The 20352-nt window shown below is 42.9% G+C and overlaps 1 protein-coding gene across 1 annotated transcript in view; it reads left to right on the top strand.

Moving 5' to 3' along the window:
- The first annotated feature begins 1582 nt into the window (after positions 1–1582).
- The window catches only part of LOC129815634 (V-set and transmembrane domain-containing protein 2-like protein), a 41866-nt gene continuing 23096 nt past the window's right edge, over positions 1583–20352 (top strand). The window contains exon 1 of the mRNA XM_055869613.1: positions 1583–1936. Coding sequence (XP_055725588.1) covers positions 1819–1936 — 118 coding nt within the window. The 5' untranslated portion in view covers positions 1583–1818. The remainder of the gene's footprint in view (positions 1937–20352) is intronic.

Below are 20352 nucleotides of genomic sequence, written 5' to 3'. Positions count from 1 at the left end.
GCAATGTGCTTTAAAGCTTTCACAGATAGCACATGTCATGCTAGATGGAATAAAGAGGCTGGGCCACTTGTGAGGAGACTATGTTATCCAAGGTCACTCCTGCTGCAGTGAGAGTTGGGCCATTCAATAAATTCCAATTGTAATGTAAGCAGGCCTACACTCAAAGCTCAATCTTGCGTTGTGTGTGACTGTAGGAATTCTGTTTGCTTGAGCAGTTCTGTCAGCCATACTGTAGATTGCTAAACCTTTCACACACATCCAAGGATATACAGGAGCTATAGTAACCAGCAAACACTTGAATTTTCTACACCAGAAAGGATTTCCTCCTTGATTCACATGTATAGAGGATAGCTTCGCCAGATGTAGCTCATTCAGTATGATGAAGGAGGCTCGTGTAGTTTTATTAATGCCCTGTGCGGATGTTCAACCACACTATGAGTAGTAGCCAGCCAGCTTGAACATTAAAATTCCAGGGCATTATTTTAATCTTGATGTCCATTAAGAATTTGTGAGCTCTCTGCATGCCAATTCGAGACCCTTTGGAGGACATGCAGTGCTAGGCTAACAGCTGTACCACAGAGACCTAGGTTAATAATGCTGTAATGCCCTGTGGTAATTATGATGACAGCAAGTTAGTTGACAGAATCCTTAGAAAAGGACAGTTACCTACATTTCTATGGAATCAAACCACTTACAGTATGGCTTAGAATAAAACCATCACATATAAGCACATATACACTGAGTGTACAAAACATCAGGAACACCTTCCTACTATTGAGTTGCACCCCCCCCCCACGGCCCTTTTTGACTCCACAGGGATACCGGCCCATGTTGACTCCACTGCTTCCAACAGTTGTGTCAAGTGGCTGGATGTATTTTAGGTGTTGGAACATTCTTGATACACACGAGAAACTGTTGACCGTGAAAAACACAGCAGCGTTGCAGTTCTTCATACAAACCATCTAACATGTTCAAAGGCACTTAAATCTTTTGTCTTGCCCATTCACCCTCTGAATGGCACATACACAATCCAAGTCTCAGTTGTCTAAAGGCTTCCTTAACCTATCTCCTCCTCTTCATCTACACTGCATAGCTTTCACCTGGATTCACCTGGTCAGTCTGTCATGGAAAGAGCTGGTGTTCATAATGTTTTGCAAACTCAGTGTAAATCTTACCATAGTGGAATGATTTTCAAATGCTTTTGATTTCTCAATGATTTTGGCCGATTTGAAGATATGTCGTGGTGCTTCTTAAATAAACTGATGGATAAATAGATTGCCATATGCAATCTTATCTTTACGCAATGTAATACAGATCAACTGCAATTGCAAAATGCAATTGTAAACCTTGCCCATCTTGAGAGTTGCCTAGCTACTAAATTCAGAAAGATTTATAGACAGGTAAGAACACAATACAGGAGATTTGACTATTGAACATCTATTTTGTATAATGAGTATTCATAAAATAAGATGTAAAACAGGCTGATACCTAAATATAACTTGTCATAAAAGTTTATAACAGTATGATTATTCTAGATCCCTCCGCCTAATTTACTTTCTCAGCAAGCCGCTGCACTTACCTCCATGTCTTTCTCCCTCCGCCTCAGCTGGAGATGCTTGCTAGCCGAAGCACAGGGAACCAACAGTGTTTATAATTTTGGGCAGGCTACACCTTGCGCAGTAAAGCGCACTTTTTTGTCCGGGGGTTATTTTGAATTTCGGAGGGGACTGTCATCCAGGACGGATTGGATACAAATTAGTGAACGTGCTCTGCCTAATGTGAGATTTTCGTCCACCACTTGAAACAAGAACAAAAGCAATGGGATCATTTCGAGTGATAATAGGGATTTTACATTATATGGGACTCTATAGTCAATTTAACGCTGCTTCCAAACCGGCTGTGCCTGCCGAGGTGGACAATCATATATCTGGAAATGGTAGGTTTACTGTCGCGGTAATTATGTATCCCATACATTATTCACGACTAGAGTGATTGGGCAGGGTTGACTGATGCCGAGATGATATCTGCGGCTATTGTTTCGAATACGAAGTTATGACAGAAGATGATTTTGTCCCTACAATAACGAGTATCAGTAGAATATATATTTTTTAAACAGTTCATGATTTAAACAGTTCATGAATGAAATACAAGATCAGCAATATTAACTTATTTTTTAAAATGAAATTGGCTTTTAAGATAACTTCCCTACACTGTTAAGCCTGTCTCTGTGAACATTGCTTGGTTATTATTATAAAATGAATGATGTGTTCATTAATGCAATAATAATTTACATGGCAAGTTTTAGTACTGAAAAGGTGAAAGAGTTGACATCAGCCTGGAACAACTGTTACATGTTTCCGACAGTACAATACTATTTGATGAACTCAATGGCCATTTTGTGAGGGGCAGTTCAAGCTAGATCATATCTGACAATGCTTTACTTGGCTCAACTGTTTTGAGCAATTGCTGTTGGCTTTTGTAAATGGTATTACCAGTTGGGTAGCAGTGCATTTTGGGCTAATTTACTGACAGAACAATACAGGTAAGAAGAAAATCGATGTTCATATCCCAAAGCTATGAATCAACCATGTCATTTTACGTTTGTTGGAGGATTTACAGTACATTGATTGTCTAGAGACACTGGATGCCAACATTTGCTTAATTTGTCTGCTGTGAAATCGAGGATGGCAATGGTGTACATTGGTGGCAGGAGAACATTTCTGGAGGGGAGTTGTAGATTGGTGGCAGGTGGTATGAAACCCAGATCTGGTAGGTGGTTCAGACCCAGATCTGTTAGGTGGTTCAGACCCAGATCTGTTAGGTGGTTCAGACCCAGAAATGGCAGGTGGTTCAGAACCAGAAATGGCAGGTGGTTCAGAACCAGCTTGTTAGGTGGTTCAGACCCAGAAATGGCAGGTGGTTCAGAACCAGAAATGGCAGGTGGTTCAGAACCAGCTTGTTAGGTGGTTCAGACCCAGAAATGGCAGGTGGTTCAGACCCAGAAATGACAGGTGGTTCAGACCCAGCTTGTTAGGTGGTTCAGACCCAGAAATGACAGGTGGTTCAGACCCAGATATGGCAGGTGGTTCAGACCCAGAAATGACAGGTGGTTCAGACCCAGATATGGCAGGTGGTTCAGACCCAGAAATGACAGGTGGTTCAGACCCAGATATGGCAGGTGGTTCAGACCCAGAAATGGCAGGTGTGAGCACACTAGGTATGATATGTTGAGGATTACTCTGTGACTTGCTTGGAAAGTTATATATATATATATATATATATATATATATATATATATACATATATATACATACAGTTGTAGTCGGAAGTTTATATACACTTAGGTTGGAGTGATTAACCTGTCTAGGATGAGGGTGCCGCTAGCGGCACTCCCCCCCCACCCCCACTGAAAAGGCAGAGCCGCGAAATTCAAGAAAAATATTTTTTTTAAATATTTAACTTTCACACATTAAAGTCCAATACAGCTAATGAAAGACACAGATCTTGTGAATCCAGCCAACATGTCCGATTTTTAAAATGTTTTACAGGGAAGACACAATATGTAAAGATGTACATCTATTACCTAAAAACACATGTCCACCAACACCAGTAGCTATCACCAATTCGGCTAAACTAAGATATTTATAGCCCCTAACCAAGAAAAAAACTCATCAGATGACAGTCTGATAACATATTTATGGTATGGGATAGGTTTTGTTAGAACAATGTGCATATTTCAGGTAGATGGCATAGGTTACAATTGCACCCACCGTCACAAATGGACTAGAATAACTACATAGAGCAACGTGTTTACCTACTTACTAATCATCAAACATTTCGTAAAAATACACAGCATACACTAATCGAAAGACACAGATCCTGTGAACAGACAATATTTCAGATTTTCTAAGTGTCTTACAGCGAAAACACAATAAATCGTTATATTAGCATAGCACATAGCACATAGCAGCCCAGCATTGATTCTAGCCAAAGTGAGCGATAACGTCAACATCGCCAAAATATATTATTTCTTTCACTAACCTTCTCAGAATTCTTCAGATGACACCCCTGTAACATCACATTACAACATGCATATACAGTTTGTTCGAAAGGGTGCATATTTAGCCACCAAAATCATGGTTAGACAATGTGAAATGTAGCCCAGCTGGTGAGAAAATGTCCGTGCGCCATATTAGACAGTGATCTACTCTTATACATAAATACTCATAAACGTGACTAAAAAATATAGGGTGGACAGGGATTGATAGACAATTTAATTCTTAATACAATCGCGGAATTACATTTTTTAAATTATCCTTACTTTTCAATACAGTTTGCGCCAAGCGAAGCTACGTCAAAAAACATGGCGTCCTAAGCCACTAACATTTTTCGACAGAAACACGATTTATCATAATAAATTGTTCCTACTTTGAGCTGTTCTTCCATCAGTATCTTGGGCAAAGGATCCTTTCTTGGGTCTAATCGTCTTTTGGTGGAAAGCTGTCCTCTTGCCATGTGGAAATGCCAACTGCGTTCGGGATGAACTGGAAGCGTGCCCAGCTATTCACAGCGTTTCAGAAATAAATGTCCCAAAATCGCACTAAACGGATATAAATTGCTATAAAACGCTTTAAATTAACTACCTTATGATGTTTTTAACTCCTATAACGAGTCTTAACATGACCGGAGAAAGATTACTCCCAACACTAATGCTTGGAACAGGTGCGGGTCGGTGTCCTCCACGCGCATGACGCACCAAGAAAAGACTTGCTAGCTACAGGGTTTTTTAATTTATAGTGCCTGTGAACGCGCAATCGACCCCATTCAAATCGTCATCACGTAAAGGCATCCAGGGGAAGACGTAAGCAGTGTCCGTATACTCATAGCAATAACAGTGCCCTTTTAACTGACTCCAGATCAGGGGCCAACATTTCTGAAATCTGACTCCATGTCAGGGAAATTGCTGTAGAATGGGTTCTGTTCCACTTAGAGACAAAATTTCAACTCCTATAGAAACTATAGACTGTTTTCTATCCAATAATAATAATAATATGCATATTGTACGATCAAGAATTTTGTGGGAAGCCGTTTCAAAAATTACACGATTAGCATAAATAGTGACAACAGCGCCCCCAGCCTCAACAGGTTTTAAAACTTGTTTTTCAACCACTCCACAAATTTCTTGTGAACAAACTATAGTTTTGGCAAGTCGGTTAGGACATCTACTTTGTGCATGACACAAGTAATTATTCCAACAATTGTTTACAGACTTATAATTCACTGTATCACAATTCAAGTGGGTCAGAAGTTTACATAAACTAAGTTGATGGTGCCTTTAAACAGCTTGGCAAATTCCAGAAAATGATGTCATGGCTTTAGAAGCTTCTGATAGGCTAATTGACATCTTTTGAGTCAATTGGAGGTGTACCTGTGGATGTATTTCCAGGCCTACCTTCAAACGCAGTGCCTCTTTGCTTGACATCATGGGAAAATTTTAAAGAAATCAGCCAAGACCTCAAAAAAAAAAATTGTAAACCTCCACAAGTCTGGTTCATTATTGGGAGCAATTTCCAAACGCCTGAAGGTACCACATTCATCTATACAAACAATAGTACGCAAATATAAACACCATGGGACCATGCAACCGCCATACCGCTCAGGAAGGCGACGTGTTCTGTCTCCTAGAGATTAACCCAAGTTAAACAATTTAAAGGCAATGCTACCAAATTCTAATCGAGTGTATGCCAATTTCTGACCCACTGGGAATGTGATGAAAGAAATAAAAGCTGTAATAAATCATTCTCTTTACTATTATTCTGACATTTCACATTCTTAAATAAAATGGTGATCCTAACTGACCTGAGACAGGGAATTTTTACTAGGATTAAATGTCAGGAATTGTGAAAAACTGAGTTTAAATGCATTTGGCTAAGGTGTATGTAAACTTCCGACTTCAACTTTATATATGGAGTTATGGGCCATGTTTTTGTTTTTGAAATTTCTATCCCAATGTCAGACAATTGGCCCCATTATTTTTTGAAAGCAATAGTTTAAATCTTTATAAATCAATCTTGATCTATGTTATCTACAAAACAGTTTTTCAAAATGTTCATGGGCCACTACCCTGAAACCCTGGAGTTAGGTTAGAATAGAATAAACATGTATTGTCCATCTAGGAGGGATATATCACCTTCTATTAAAAGGATCACATACACATACATTGTCACATAACACACATTTAATCCAGTCAGTCCATCACACTGCATACTTTAAAAACATAGAGAGACACGTATACATTCAATCACAACTGACCGCTGTTCCTACTGCGCTGTTAAAATCTAGAAAAAGTAGGTAAGAAACAAATGAATAAACAAATCTATATTATCTAGATTGATGGACTTTCCTGATCTGTTGATGCATTCCTCTATCAGCAGTATTACCAACATGCTTAAACATACACTTTCTATACAAAAGTATGTGGACACTCCTTCAAATTTCACTCACAACCGTTGCTGCAGACAGGTGTATACAAATTTTCACACAGCCATGCAATCTCCATAGACAAACATTGGTCATTTGGACTTAAATTGAATGGCCTTACTGAAGAGCTCAGTGACTTTCAACGTGGTACCGTCATGGGATGCCACCTTTCCAACAAGTCAGTTCGTCAAATTTCTGCCCTGCTAGAGCTGCCCTGGCCAACTGTAAGTGCTGTTATTGTGTCGTGGAAACGTCTAGGAGCAACACCGGCTCAGCCGAAAAGTGGTAGGCTACAGAAGCTCACAGAACGGGACTGCAGAGTACTGAAGCTTGTAGCGCGTAAAATTGTCTGTCCTTGGTTGCAACACTCGCTACCGAATTACAAACTGCCTCTGGAAGCAACATCAAAAACTGTTCGTTGGGAGCTTCATGAAATGGGTTTCCATGGCCGAGTAGTGGCACATAACCCTAAGATCACCATGCGTAATGCCAAGTGTCGGTTGGAGTGGTGTAAAGCTTGCCATTGGACTCTGGAGCAGTGGAAACGTATTCTCTGGAGTGATGGGTCACTCATAACCCTCTGGCAGTCCAACGGACGAATCTGGGTTTGGCGGATGCCAGGAGAACGCTAGCTGCCCCATGCATAGTGCCAAATGTAAAGTTTGGTGTAGGAGGAATAATAGTCTGGGGCTGTTTTTCATGGTTCTGGCCCCTTAGTTCCAGTAAAGAGAAATCTTAATGCTACAGCATACAATACAATGCTAGATGATTCTGTGCTTTCAACTTTGTGGCAACAGTTTGGGGAAGGCCCTTTCCTACCCCTGCACACAAAACGAGGTCCATACAGAAATGGTTTGTCGAGATTGGTGTGGAAGATATTGACTGGCCTACACAGAGCCCTGACCTCAACCCCATCAAACACCTTTGGATGAATTTGAACGCAGACTGTGAGCCTGGCCTTATCGTCCAACATCAGTGCCCAACCTCACTAATGCTCTTGTGGCTGAATGGAAGCAATGTTCCAACATCTAGTGGAAAGCCTTCCCAGAAGAGTGGAGGCTGTTACAGCAGCAAAGGGGGGAACAACTCCATTTGAATGCCCATGATTTTGGAATGAGATGTTCAAGAAGCAGGTGTCTTTATACTTTTGTTCATGTAGTGTAAAATGGAGTTCAGTAGGAGCTTACTAATTGGTATTTGTGGCACAGCATTTTTGCCATTTTCCCTGTCACAAATAGGTTTCTCCAGGAGGTTGTCTCTATCTGCAGGCTGCTATAAGATTTAATTTGATCGTGTGCGATAAACACTTTATCATTGTGCATCCCCAGCTGGTCCCAGGAGCTCTCTCTCCTTAGCATGTTAGCTTTAGCCAAATCAATAAGAATGAGTGTGACGTATACTGGCGCTGGATGGATTGACTATCTTGGACGGGTAGAAAAATCAATTAGCACGCATCACTCCCTGAGGGAGTTAATTAAAATAGAGTTTAACTGCGATGTTCTCTCCACAGTCTACATCTTACCATCCACAAAAGAGAATGGCTCAGGGGGGGAATTTCATAAAAGGGCATAGCTATAACTCAGATTGTACTCAAATCAAATCAAATTTTATTGGTCACATACACATGGTTAGCACATGTTATTGCGAGCGTAGCGGAATGCTTGTGCTGCTTGTTCCGACAGTGCAGTAATATCTAACAGTAATCCAACAATTCCACAACAACTACCTAATACACACAAATCTAAGTAAAGGGATGGAATAGGAATATATACATATAAATATATGGATGAGCGAGCGGCATAGACCCGATGCAATAGATTGTATAAAATACAGTATATACATATGAGATGAGTAATGCAAGATATGTAAACATTATTCAAGTGGCATTATTATTAAAGTGACTAGTGATCTATTTATAAAAGTGGCCAATGATTTCAAGTCTGTATGTAGGCAGCAGCCTCTCTGTGTTAGTGATGGCTGTTTAACAGTCTGATGGCCTTGAGATAGAAGCTGTTTTTCAGTCTCTCGGTCCCAGCTTTGATGCACCTGTAGTCAAATTTCAAATGTATTTATAAAGCCCTTACATCAGCTGATGTCACAAAGTACTGTACAGAAACCCAGCCTAAAACCCCAAACAGCAAGCAATGCAGGTGTAGAAGCACGGTGGCTAGGATAAACTCCCTAGAAAGGAGTACACCTGCACCTGTACTGACCTAGCCTTCTGGATGGTAGCGGGGTGAATAGGCAGTGGCTTGGGTGGTTGTTTTCCTTGAAGATCTTTTTGTTCACCCTGTGACATTGGGTTCTGTCGGTGTCCTGGAGGGCGGGTAGTTTGCCCCGGTGATGCGTTGTGCAGACCGCACCACCCTCTGGAGAGCCTTGCGGTTGTGGGCTGTGCAGTTGCTGTACCAGGCAGTGATACAGCCTGACAGGATGCTCTCAATTGTGCATCTGTAAAAGTTTGTGACGGATTTAGGTGACAAGCCAAACAACTTTAGCCTCCTGAGGCGCTGTTGTGTGGGTGGACCATTTCAGTTTGTCTGTGATGTGTACGCCGAGGAACTTAAAACTTTCCACTGCTGTCCCGTTGATGTGGAAAGGGGGGTCCTACCTTCAGCACCTGGGGGCGGCCCATCAGGAAGGCTAGGACCCAATTGCACAGGGCGGGGTTGAGACCCAGGGCCTCAAGCTTAATGATGAGCTTGGAGGGTACTATGGTGTTGAATGCTGAGCTGTAGTCAATGAACATAGGAATACATAGGTATTCCTCTTGTCCAGATGGGATAGGGCAGAATGCAGTGTGATGGCGATTGCATCGTCTGTGGACCTATTGGGGCGGTATTCAAATTGAAGTGCGTCTAGGGTGGCAGGTAAGTTGGAGGTGATATGATTCTTGACTAGTCTCTCAAAGCACTTCATAATGACAGAAGTGAGTGCTATGGGGCGATAGGTCATTTAGTTCGATTACCTTTGCCTTCTTGGGTACAGGACCAATGCTGGCCATCTTGAAGCATGTGGGGACAGCACACTGGGATAGGGAGAGATTGAATATGTCAGTAAACACTCCAGCCAGCTGGTCTGCGCATACTCTAAGGATGCGGTTAGGGATGCCGTCTGGGCCGACAGCCTTGCGAGGGTTAACACGTTTAAATGTCTTACTCACGTCGGCCACGGTGAAGGAGAGGCAGGGCCCACAGTCCTTGGTAGCGGGCCGCGTTGGTGGCACTGTATTATCCTCAAAGCAGGCAAAGAAGGTGTTTAGTTTGTCTGGAAGCAAGACGTCGGTGTCCGTGATGTGGCTGGTTTTCTTTTTGTAGTCCGTGATTGCCTGTAGACCCTGCCACATACGTCTCCTGTCTGAGCCGTTGAATTGCGACTCCACTTTGTCCCTATACCGGCATTTCGCTTGTTTGATTGCCTTGCGGAGGGAATAACTGCACTGTTTGTATTCGGCCATATTCCCAGACCTCTTTCCATGGTTAAATGCTGTGGCTCGCGCTTTCAGTTTTGCACAAATTATGTTCTCTTTTTGGAGACCTGGAAAAATAGCCTTTTGTTTCCCTCGTGAATGAGACTGTCTCTCTCAAAAGAAATTACAGCTGCATCCCGTTGAGGTTAAGTAATCCCCATGGGAGGTTTTTTGTCAGCACAAACACTGGTGGGTTGATATATTCCCCAGACGCTTGGGAGTTGTGCCTTCATGTAGATTACAGAAGCCCATGCAGTGTTCCAGAAAGCACTTGTTAGATTTGACCCAGGTTCAGCCCCAGATAAGGACATTCGTCTGAGGCTTCGTGGCCCATGCATGGTCCCCTGCTCAGCCCATGTACAGATCTGTTGTTCTAACACCTGTGCACCTAGGTGGAACATTGTCTGGCATCAGAAGACAAGGTGAAGTGGTCAGGTCTAACAACACCTGGTTTCTTTGACACGTGTCTAGGTCTGCTTCGACCCTGTCAATCTCACAGGTTCAGGTCTCGGAAGGTTGTACAGAGACAAGCAAGGTAGAAAACAATGTTGAGTGCGTCTCCATGTGTACCTGGAAGCAGTGTTTCCCCTATTTGCATTTGGCAAAAAATGTAGACGTATAATGTAGAGATATCTAAAAAAAAAAACATCTGTAGGCCTATACAACCTGACCAGAGCGACTTACAGGAGTGAGTCCATACATTTCCTTACTGGTCCCTCATGTGAATCAAACTCACAGCCGTGGTGTTGCAAGCGCCATGCTCTACCAACTGAGCCACACGGTACCACCATGGTTTCACCATGTAATCAGTGTTTACACTAAATTCACAGTCTGGGCATACTGTATGAATTCATTATGCAGTTTTCTTTGGCTTTAATTGAATATGGCTCTGGCTGTGAGGGAGGGGCCAACAGATTGGACACTCCCACTGTCACAGCAGAGGGTGATGGCAGAGACCTGGTGGGTGAGAGGAGAGGAATGACAGGAAGTGAGAGCGTCACTTTGTATTTAAGACTGAACCTTAAAGGATCAATCCACAATAATTATACACACAAAAAGTGTCTCTAAGACTATATGTGTCACGTTCCTGACCTGTTTTCCCTTGTTTTGTATTTATTTAGTATGGTTAGGGCGTGAGTTGGGTGGGTTGTCTATGTGTGATATTCTATGTTGGGATTTTGTGTTCGGCCTGGTATGATTCTCAATCAGAGGCAGCTGTCAATCGTTGTCCCTGATTGAGAATCATACTTAGGCAGCCTGGGTTTCACGTGTGTTTTCTGGATGTTTGTCTACCGTGTTAGTGTTTTCACCACACGGTACTGTTTCGGTTTTCTGCACTTCGTTTATTGTTTTGTATTTCAGTGTTCAGTTTCGGTTTTAATAAATCATCAAACGGTAACGCAGGGGTTGCCCTTCTGCTCCACGGGAGGTTCCTGGCCTCCCTGAGCTCGCCTTAGGACCCCTGCGTTACCGTTTGACAGGCATGAACCATTCTGCATATTGGTCCGATCCTTCTCGCCTCTCCTCGTCCGATGAGGAGGATGAAATAGACAATCGTTACAATATGACTGTATGATAGAGGTTTTCTCTTTGGAAAATGTGATGCCAGACATTTGACCAGCAGCATTTTAATTTACCGGACATTTGTAAAATTTACCGGACCCATATGCATTGGGTGCGTAACCTGATTAGGGCTCAGAATGACAGAAATCACATTTAGAATATGGTAATTCCTATTTTAACAGAACATGCAAGTCGAGGATGCAACAATGTGCAGTCCTTCTTGCCGAATCCTGATGCGTACTTTGAACATTTTAGAATAACTGTCCATATTTACTTTTCCTCAGCCAACAAGAAGAGTAACGAACAGCAAAATAATTTGCCGATGTCAATCTACTATTCCCCATAGTAGAAAAGTTGACCTATTCTATTGGTCGGCTTGTCGAGAAAGAAATTGCCTGTTCGTAACCGACTCTGGGACAGTTGTGGGACGATAGATCCCAAATTCATACAACCAGTAGGCCTAGGCTGCCAAAAAATAAGTTAAAAAGTAATGAGTCTGATGCAACAGATCAGAACGTTTAGCTTAAAGTGTTGATCAACTATTATTTCTTCACATTATATGTGCAGCAATGCGTACAAGGCAATAGGCTACGTGTGAATGTCCGTGCCCTAATGTAATTAGCGGGATACATCTTTGTCAAAAGAGCACAGCACATGCCAGCAGTTTCATGTGACAGAGATTTAAATATCCATTATAACATTTTGAAAAGAGGGAGGGGAGATCTAATATGCAACAACTAGCATGGGTTGCTAATGTTACTAGGATTGTGCCTTTGGCTACTGGACAATGAAAGAACGTTTATATAAAATAATTGATTTGATATGATTTTGGATAGACTTTGAAACAACAAGTCTCATAATATGTAGTAAAATGTTCCGGTTTCAAACAATGAAGTATATGTTTTCAAAATGCAGCCTGCCTCCAGCCCATTGCAACGTGTTGTGTGGCGCACAGATGAAGGCTTTTTTCCATTGCCTAACCATTTGCTGTTTGAGATGCTGTTGCAGCAGCTTTCGCACTGAAAAGCGAAAAGGCTCTGTATCTTTATGCTGGACACGTGATAAATAAGATGCATAACGAATATACTGTACACAAGCACCAATTTAATTTCACTAAATTGTATTATATGTCCAAAAGCCGGCTATTACCGGCTAATGGAAACCCTGGTTTTATAGATGACTTTCTGTGGAAGAAATATACCGTTTTTAGAACATGACTTAGAAGTTGTGAAATATTTACTATCGGAGTGTTAGTCTGATACCAGGAAGAAGTCTACGTCGCCAGTGTCACATTTTCTGATATTAAATCAAAATGTAGGAATTTGGAAATACAAAAACATACAGTACATTTCAATATGGTAGTTGGTCATCCAAGCAGTGGTGGAAAAAGTACCCAATTGTCATACTTGAGTAAAAGTAAAGATATCTTCATAGAAAATGACTCAAGTAAAAGGGAAAGTCACCCAGAAAAAAGTACTTGAGTAAAAGTCTAAAAGTATTTGGTTTTAAATATACTTAAGTATCAAAAGTGAAGTATAAATCATTTCAAATTGCTTATAATAAGAAAATCAGATGGCACAATTTTCGTGTATTTTTTTATTTAAGGATAGCCAGGGGCACACTACAACACACAGACATAATTTACAAGCGAAGCATTTGTGTTTAGTGAGTCCTCCAGATCAGAGACAGTAAGGATGACAAGGGATGTTGTCTTGATAAGTGACTGAACCACTTTTCTGTCCTGCTAAGCATGGAAAATATAACGAGTACTTTTGGGTTTCAGGGAAAATATATGGAGTAAAAAGTACATAATTTTCTTGAGGAATGTAGTGAAGTAAAAGTAAAAGTATTCAAAAATACAAATAGTAAAGTAAAGTACAGATACCCCAAAAAACCTACTTAAGTAGTACTTTAAGGTATTTTTACTTCAGTACTTTACACCACTACATCCAAGTATTGTAGGACCAATACACATATTCTGAAATAGGCAGGTGCTTCTCTACCATGTTATCAATTGAATGTGGTGTAGCAACATTATGGTTCCTGAGGAGTTGTATGGGCTAGACATGGCAGTGGAATAATGGCAGGGAAAATCAAAAGAAATGCTCTGAGCCTTTGATCTGTTGAGAGGAGTCATCAGCAAATCAATATCACAGGCGGTATAACATTTTGAAGAATAGGTCCACATAACGTGACACTTAGCAGGGAGCCTGGAGGATTGAGCTTTGTGCAAGGTCTTATCTATTCTCATACACACCGTGGCTGTAGAAAGCTTCACCTTGAGGTTCAAAGCTCAAGGGGTTTGCTGTGCAAAACTGGTGAATCTCTCGCTCAAACAGGGGTTTTGAAGACTCCATTATTCCAAAGCCTTCACGTACATCTAGATAGTTGTATAAACTAAAGGAGTTCCATGAGATGGAATTCTTCACATTTGACTCTCTGATACCTGTGCATGGTATTTACTGCAGGTACATGGGACTTGGCATCCAAGTTGTGAATAATTCTGGAACATCAAACTCTAATTGAGTTCAACAACCATGTGAGCTTAGACAATGGAAAGGATATAGAGACAGACATCACTTAGATGCTAAGTCCATTACTAGCAGTATAATCATTCTGCACTGCACAACCATTACAGCTCATCAAAAGGTGTGCCAGAAAAACCCTCTCAGGGGCAGAGTGTTGAGATGAAGAGATGAAGTCCAACAGCTTTGTACCCCAGGGTCTTCTGATGGAGAAAAGTGATGTGGAGCTGCAGTTAGCTCCCAGCCACTCTTGTCAACACAGGCAACTACATCTGTGCACGACACACTCACACGCGCAGCGCAAACATACACTGCAAGGAGGGAGGAAATGGCCTCTGAGCCACCTGTCCCCAAGGCTATGAAAAATTCACTCCCGAGGCCCGAGTATCGGCAACTACAGACAGACAGCTCCTCGGTTGATTACCGGCTCATTCTTATTTCATTATTTTACCTTCCAGCTTGAATGGAGGCTGAAGGTCTTGCAACAAGCCATTATTTCCCCAAGGAGGTTCTGCCAGCTCGACCCGACGGTGACCTTAAGCTGCCTTGGCATTTATTGGCTTCTCAGCGAATTCCCAGACTAGATTTTTGTTTATCAGTATTTTGACTTTTTCTCCTATTTTGGTTATGAGTGGCCGACAGCAACTGTACTCCAGTGAAATCCCTCAACGCATTAGAGAAGGGTGATATTGAGATTTTTCTACTGTCCAAAGGTTTATTGACAATAACAAGTTGATAACATACTTTAGGGGAGTTTTTCTCTTGGTCTTTCTTGTATGATGAAGTGTTTAACAAATACATTTAAATACATTATCTACTTAAGTGTTTATATACATTATAATGTACACTGTGAATACAAAACATGAGGAACACCTGCTCTTTCCATGACATAGACTGACCAGGTGAATCCAGGTGAAAGCTATGATCCCTTATTGATGTCACATGTTAACAATTCAATCAGTATAGATGAAGGGGAGGAGACAGGTTAAAGGAGGATTTTTAAGCCTTGAGACAATTGAGACATGGATTGTGTATGTGTGCCATTCAGGGGGTGATTGGGCAAGACATAATATTTAAGTGCCTTTCACACTCAACAGTTTCCCGTGTTTATCAAGAATAGTCCACCACCCAAAGGACATCCAACCAAGTTGACACAACTGTGGGAAGTATTGGAGTCAATATAGGCCAACATCCCTGTGGAACACTTCCGACACCTTGTACAGTCCATGCCCCAATGAATTTTGGCTGTTCTGAGGACAAAATGGTGTGCAACTTAATATTATAAAGGTGTTCCTAATGTTTTGTAAGCTCAGTGTATGTTAATTTTACCTCACAATATTACACTACACTACACTGAATATGATAAATTACCCATCTACAAGAAGCAACAGCTTGTTACAGCAACTATTCCCTTCTGACTACCGTAACTCATTAATCACTTTAATGCACATTTTTCATTTCCAAAGGGTGCTACTCAAGGGATATATGCATTCACCTTGGTGCAGGGTTACATAGGGTTTCTTTGTGCTGGAGAACTGGGATAGACACTGAGGGTACAAAACATTAGGAACACCAGCTTTTTCCATTTAATGGACTGACCAGGTGAATCCAGGTGAAGCTATGATCCCTTATTGATGTCACTTGTTAAATCCACTTGAATCATTGTAGATGAAGGGGAGGAGACAGATTAATTAAAGAAGGATTTTTAAGCCTTGAGAAAATTGAAACATGGATTGTGTATGTGTGCCATTCAGAGAGTGAATGGGCAAGACAAAATATTGAAGTGCCTTTGAACGGGGTAATGGTAATAGGTGCCAGTGTGCCAAGAACTGCAACGCGGCTGGGTTTTTCACGCTCAACAGTTTCCGATGTGTATCAAGAATGGTCCACCACCCAAATGGGCCAGCATTCCTGTGCAACGTTTTCGACACCTTGTAGGGTTCATGCCCTGACGAATTGAGGTTGTTCTGAGGGCAAAAGAGGGTGCAACTTAATTTTAGGAAGGTGTTCTGAATGTTTTGTACACTCAGTGTATGTCTCTTTTCTTATAGCTTCATGTATCTATTTTCTGTCTCTCACCCTCTGGATGCGACTCAAAGTGATCATTCAATGACCCTTTGATTTTACAGTCTTTCACCTCAGGGTGGTACATTTCAATATACATTTTTTTTCACTTAATGGTGAGATTGATTCCCCCACTGTTTCCAGACACTGCTCTTACATCAAATACTTTACGCCGTGTATCACTCACAGCCTCTCAATGTGTTTAAGTGTGGGATGATGGTGCTCTTAAATCCCTCTCTGCAGGTATAAGACTGATGACTGTGTAATAATAAGTAATGACTTATTACAAAGGTAGTTAGCATAATATGATAACTACCTCTGTAATAAGTCATTACTTATTATGTCATATTACTACAGGATCTGCATTCAAATTAAGCTTCAGAGATTCTTCAAGTTTCTAAAACGACTGTTTAAAAATGCTTTCTTCCATGATATGGCAGTTCAGTTACAAAGTTGCAAGCACAGTAACTACACACAAAGGCGAAGAGATTGGAACGGCCCAGTGACTCAGTCCCTACACTCTTTTGGCTGCGAAGGACTATTTAGGCCTTTAGACAGAAAGCAAGTGTGAGAAAGGAAGCAGAACGGGGAGTGGTGAATGGATAGAGAGAATGAGTGGACAACACGGTGTTAACCCCCCCCCCCCAACCCCACTGTTGTTTGTCTTTAGCCTGATTAGGCATCTGATTCTCGGTTCCAGACTACCACTCGACCAAACAACACGCACACACAAACACACACTCTCTCGTTGCTGTGGTGAGACACTTATTAGCCATGGGCTATTGCCCATGCTAATTAGAATACTGTGATTCAGGCCTAACTCATTCAATTCCCTTTGGAGAGTCTGACAGAGAAAGAGAGAGAGAGAGAGACAGGGAAGAAAGAAAGAAAGAAAGATCGACAGATCACTATCTGGATTTATCCATCTCATTTCATGTTGGACTCACTGGGAGGATGAAGCGAATATATGGAATAGGGTCTGTTGAGATTGCGCTATATATATATTCATTTGTTTATATATTTATTTGCCTACGGCACTTTCCATTTTATTTCATTATTTCTCCCCTTTTCATTTTTAATGATGCTCCAGTCGACAGCAGCCGGCCGTCTCTGTGTGACACAACCACATTTCTGTCATAGCACTCCAAGCAATACAGAGAACAACTACATGTGTGCGTAGGGCTTTAAAAATGCATGTGCTGCATCTTCAAACGAGCATCGTCTGCCATTGCCGGGGGAGGATTATGACACCACTGCCTTTATGAGTTTCATGCTTGGATCTGCACCATCTATCAAATTTAAAGTTGTTGGCTAGCTAGGCTGAGTGTAGCAATTTTCAAGATAACTGAAAAAGAATGGGTCAAGTTAGACAATGCTCCCCCTCCTTGGATACTTTTTCTGGTGGTACAAAATACCACAAAGGTGGTGTTTTTTTCATCTCAAATTCATGAGTGCACTTTCCTTCAACAGTATTGAAATTCAAATGTTTCCTCTTGTTTTCTGTGCTCGTTCTCAGTGGCGAGTTGCCATAGAAGCAGACTGGATGTATGCGCCATGTTGTTTTAACGTCCAGCTAAGTTTAGCGGATTGATTTTCCCACCACACTAATTTGATCTACGTCATGAACATGTCAGATGTTTGCTGAGCAGGCCTGTCAGAACCTAATATTGGCACAAAGCACCCTGGGATATAGCCTGTTTGTCAACAAATCATGTTTCATAGGCCGCTGGAAGAGAAGCCTGCATACTGAGCTGCAAGGCAATTTGACAACTGTCAGGTCGATAAGGCAGGGAGACTGGGAGAGAGAAAGAGGCAGAGCTCCTTGTCCGAACATGATTTGCTCGTGGTGATGATTTGGGCATGTGTTGTAGATAGAGTGTGTGTGCTCAGCATGAAGAAGTGTTGATGTGGGTGGGTGGGTGATTGGGTGTGTTTGTGTGTGGGTGGGTGGGTGAGTGTTTGTGTGTGGGTGGGTGGGTGGGTGAGTGGGTGAGTGTTGTTAAGATGTGTGTGAGTGAGTGAGTTTGTGGGTATACAGTGCATTCCCAAAAGTATTCAGAGCCCTTGACTTTTTTCACATTTTGTTACGTTACAGCCTTATTCTACAATGGTTCAATTATTGTTTCCCTCATCAATCTACACACTACCCCATAATGTCAAAGCGAAAACAGTTTTTTGGTAATTTTAGCAAATTCCTAATTTTTTTTATGACACTCGAAATTGAGCTCAGGCGCATTGATCATCCTTGAACTCAGGCGCATTGATCATCCTTGAGATGTTTCTACATGTCAGGATGGTGTATTAGAGGCGAAGTCAAGTGCAGGAGAGCAGATATTATGATGAACAGGCGCACTTTGTTATAGTTCCAAAACGAGAGCACTACATGAAACAAACACGCTCAAAAAACATGAAAACCTAACATGAAAACAATTACACACAAAACATGATGGGAAACAGAGGGTTAAATACAAGTAGCTTGATTGGGGAAATGAAAACCAGGTGTGTATGGAAACAAGACAAGACAAATGGATATATGAAAAATGGAGCGGCGATGGCTAGAAAGCCAGTGACGTCGATCGCCGAACGCCGCCCGAACAAGGAGAGGGGCTGACTTCGGGCAGAAGTCGTGACAGTAACCCCCCTTGACGCGCAGCTCCAGCGGCGACGGTGAAACTCACGCAGTAGTTCAGGATCTAAAACATCTGCAACCGGAACCCAGCACCTCTCCTCCGGCCCGTACCCTTCCCACTCCACGAGGTACTGAAGGCCCCCCACCCGACACCTCGAATCCAGGATGGAACGAACGATGTACGCCGGGGCCCCCTCGATGTCCAAAGGTGCCGGAGGGACCTCCCGCACCTCAGATTCCTGGAGCGGACCAGCCACCACCGGCCTTAGGAGAGACACAATTAATACGATAATCAGAGGGAAGCTGTAATCTATAACATACCTTGTTCACCCTACTCAGGACTTTAAATGGCCCCACAAACCACGGACCCAGTTTCCGGCAGGGCAGACGGAGGGGCAGGTTACGGGTCGAGAGCCAGACCCGGTCCACCGGGTTCTCACTGCGGTGACGGTCCGTGCTGGCTTTCTGGCGACTCGCTGGAGATGGACACGGGTGGCCTCCCATGTCCCCTCCGCACGCCTAAACCAGTCGTCCACCACAGGAGTCTCGGTATGACCCTGATGCCACGGTGCCAGAACCGGCTGGTACCCCAATACACACTGAAATGGGGAGAGGTTAATGGAGGTGTGGCGAAGCGAGTTCTGTGCCATCTCGGCCCAGGGCACAAACACAGCCCACTCCCCCGGGCGGTCCTGGCCATAGGACCGCAGAAACCTGCCCACATCCTGGTTGACTCTCTCTACCTGCCCGTTACTCTCACGGTGAAAACCCGAGGTAAGGCTAACCGAGACCCCCAGACGTTCCATGAACGCCTTCCAAACTCTCGACGTGAACTGGGGACCCCGATCAGACACTTTATCCTCAGGCACCCCGTAGTGCCGGAAGACGTGTGTAAACAGGGCCTCTGCAGTCTGTAGGGCCGTAGGGATACCAGGCAGAGGGAGGAGATGACAGGACTTAGAAAAATGATCCACAACGACCAGGATCGTGGTATTTCCCTGTGAGGGTGGGAAGATCCGCTAGGAAATCCACTAACAGATGTGACCAAGGTCATTGTGGAACGGGTAAGGGATGTAACTTACCTCTGGGCAGGTGTCTCGGAGCCTTACACTGGGCACACACCGAGCAGGAGGAGACATAAACCCTCACGTCCTTAGCCAAAGTTGGACACCAGTACTTCCCAGTCAGACAGTGCACCGTCCGACCGATCCCCGGATGACCAGAGGAGGGAGACGTGTGGGCCCAAGAGATCAACTGGTCACGGATAGCAGACGGAACGTACACACGCCCAACGGGACAATGGAGCGGAGTGGTCTCTGTACATAACGCCTGCTCAATGTCTGCATCCAGATCCCACACGACCGGCGCTACCAGGCAGGAGGCTAGGAGTATGGGAGTTTGATCCATGGGCCGCTCCTCTGTGTCATACAGCCGGGACATCTGCCTTCTTATTCTGGGAACCTGGTCTGTAAGACAGGGTAAACACAAAACGGGTAAAGAACATGCCTGACAAGGATTCAGTCTCCTCGCTGCCCGGATGAACTCCAGGTTGCGGTGGTCAGTCCAGATGAGAAAAGGGTGTTTAGCCCCCTCAAGCCAATGTCTCCACGCTTTCAACGCTT

The sequence above is a fragment of the Salvelinus fontinalis genome, chromosome 18 (assembly GCF_029448725.1).
Source record: "Salvelinus fontinalis isolate EN_2023a chromosome 18, ASM2944872v1, whole genome shotgun sequence".
NCBI classification, from domain to species: domain Eukaryota; kingdom Metazoa; phylum Chordata; class Actinopteri; order Salmoniformes; family Salmonidae; genus Salvelinus; species Salvelinus fontinalis.
Note: the sequence above shows the minus strand (reverse complement) of the source record. Positions and strands in the feature narration are given on the sequence as shown.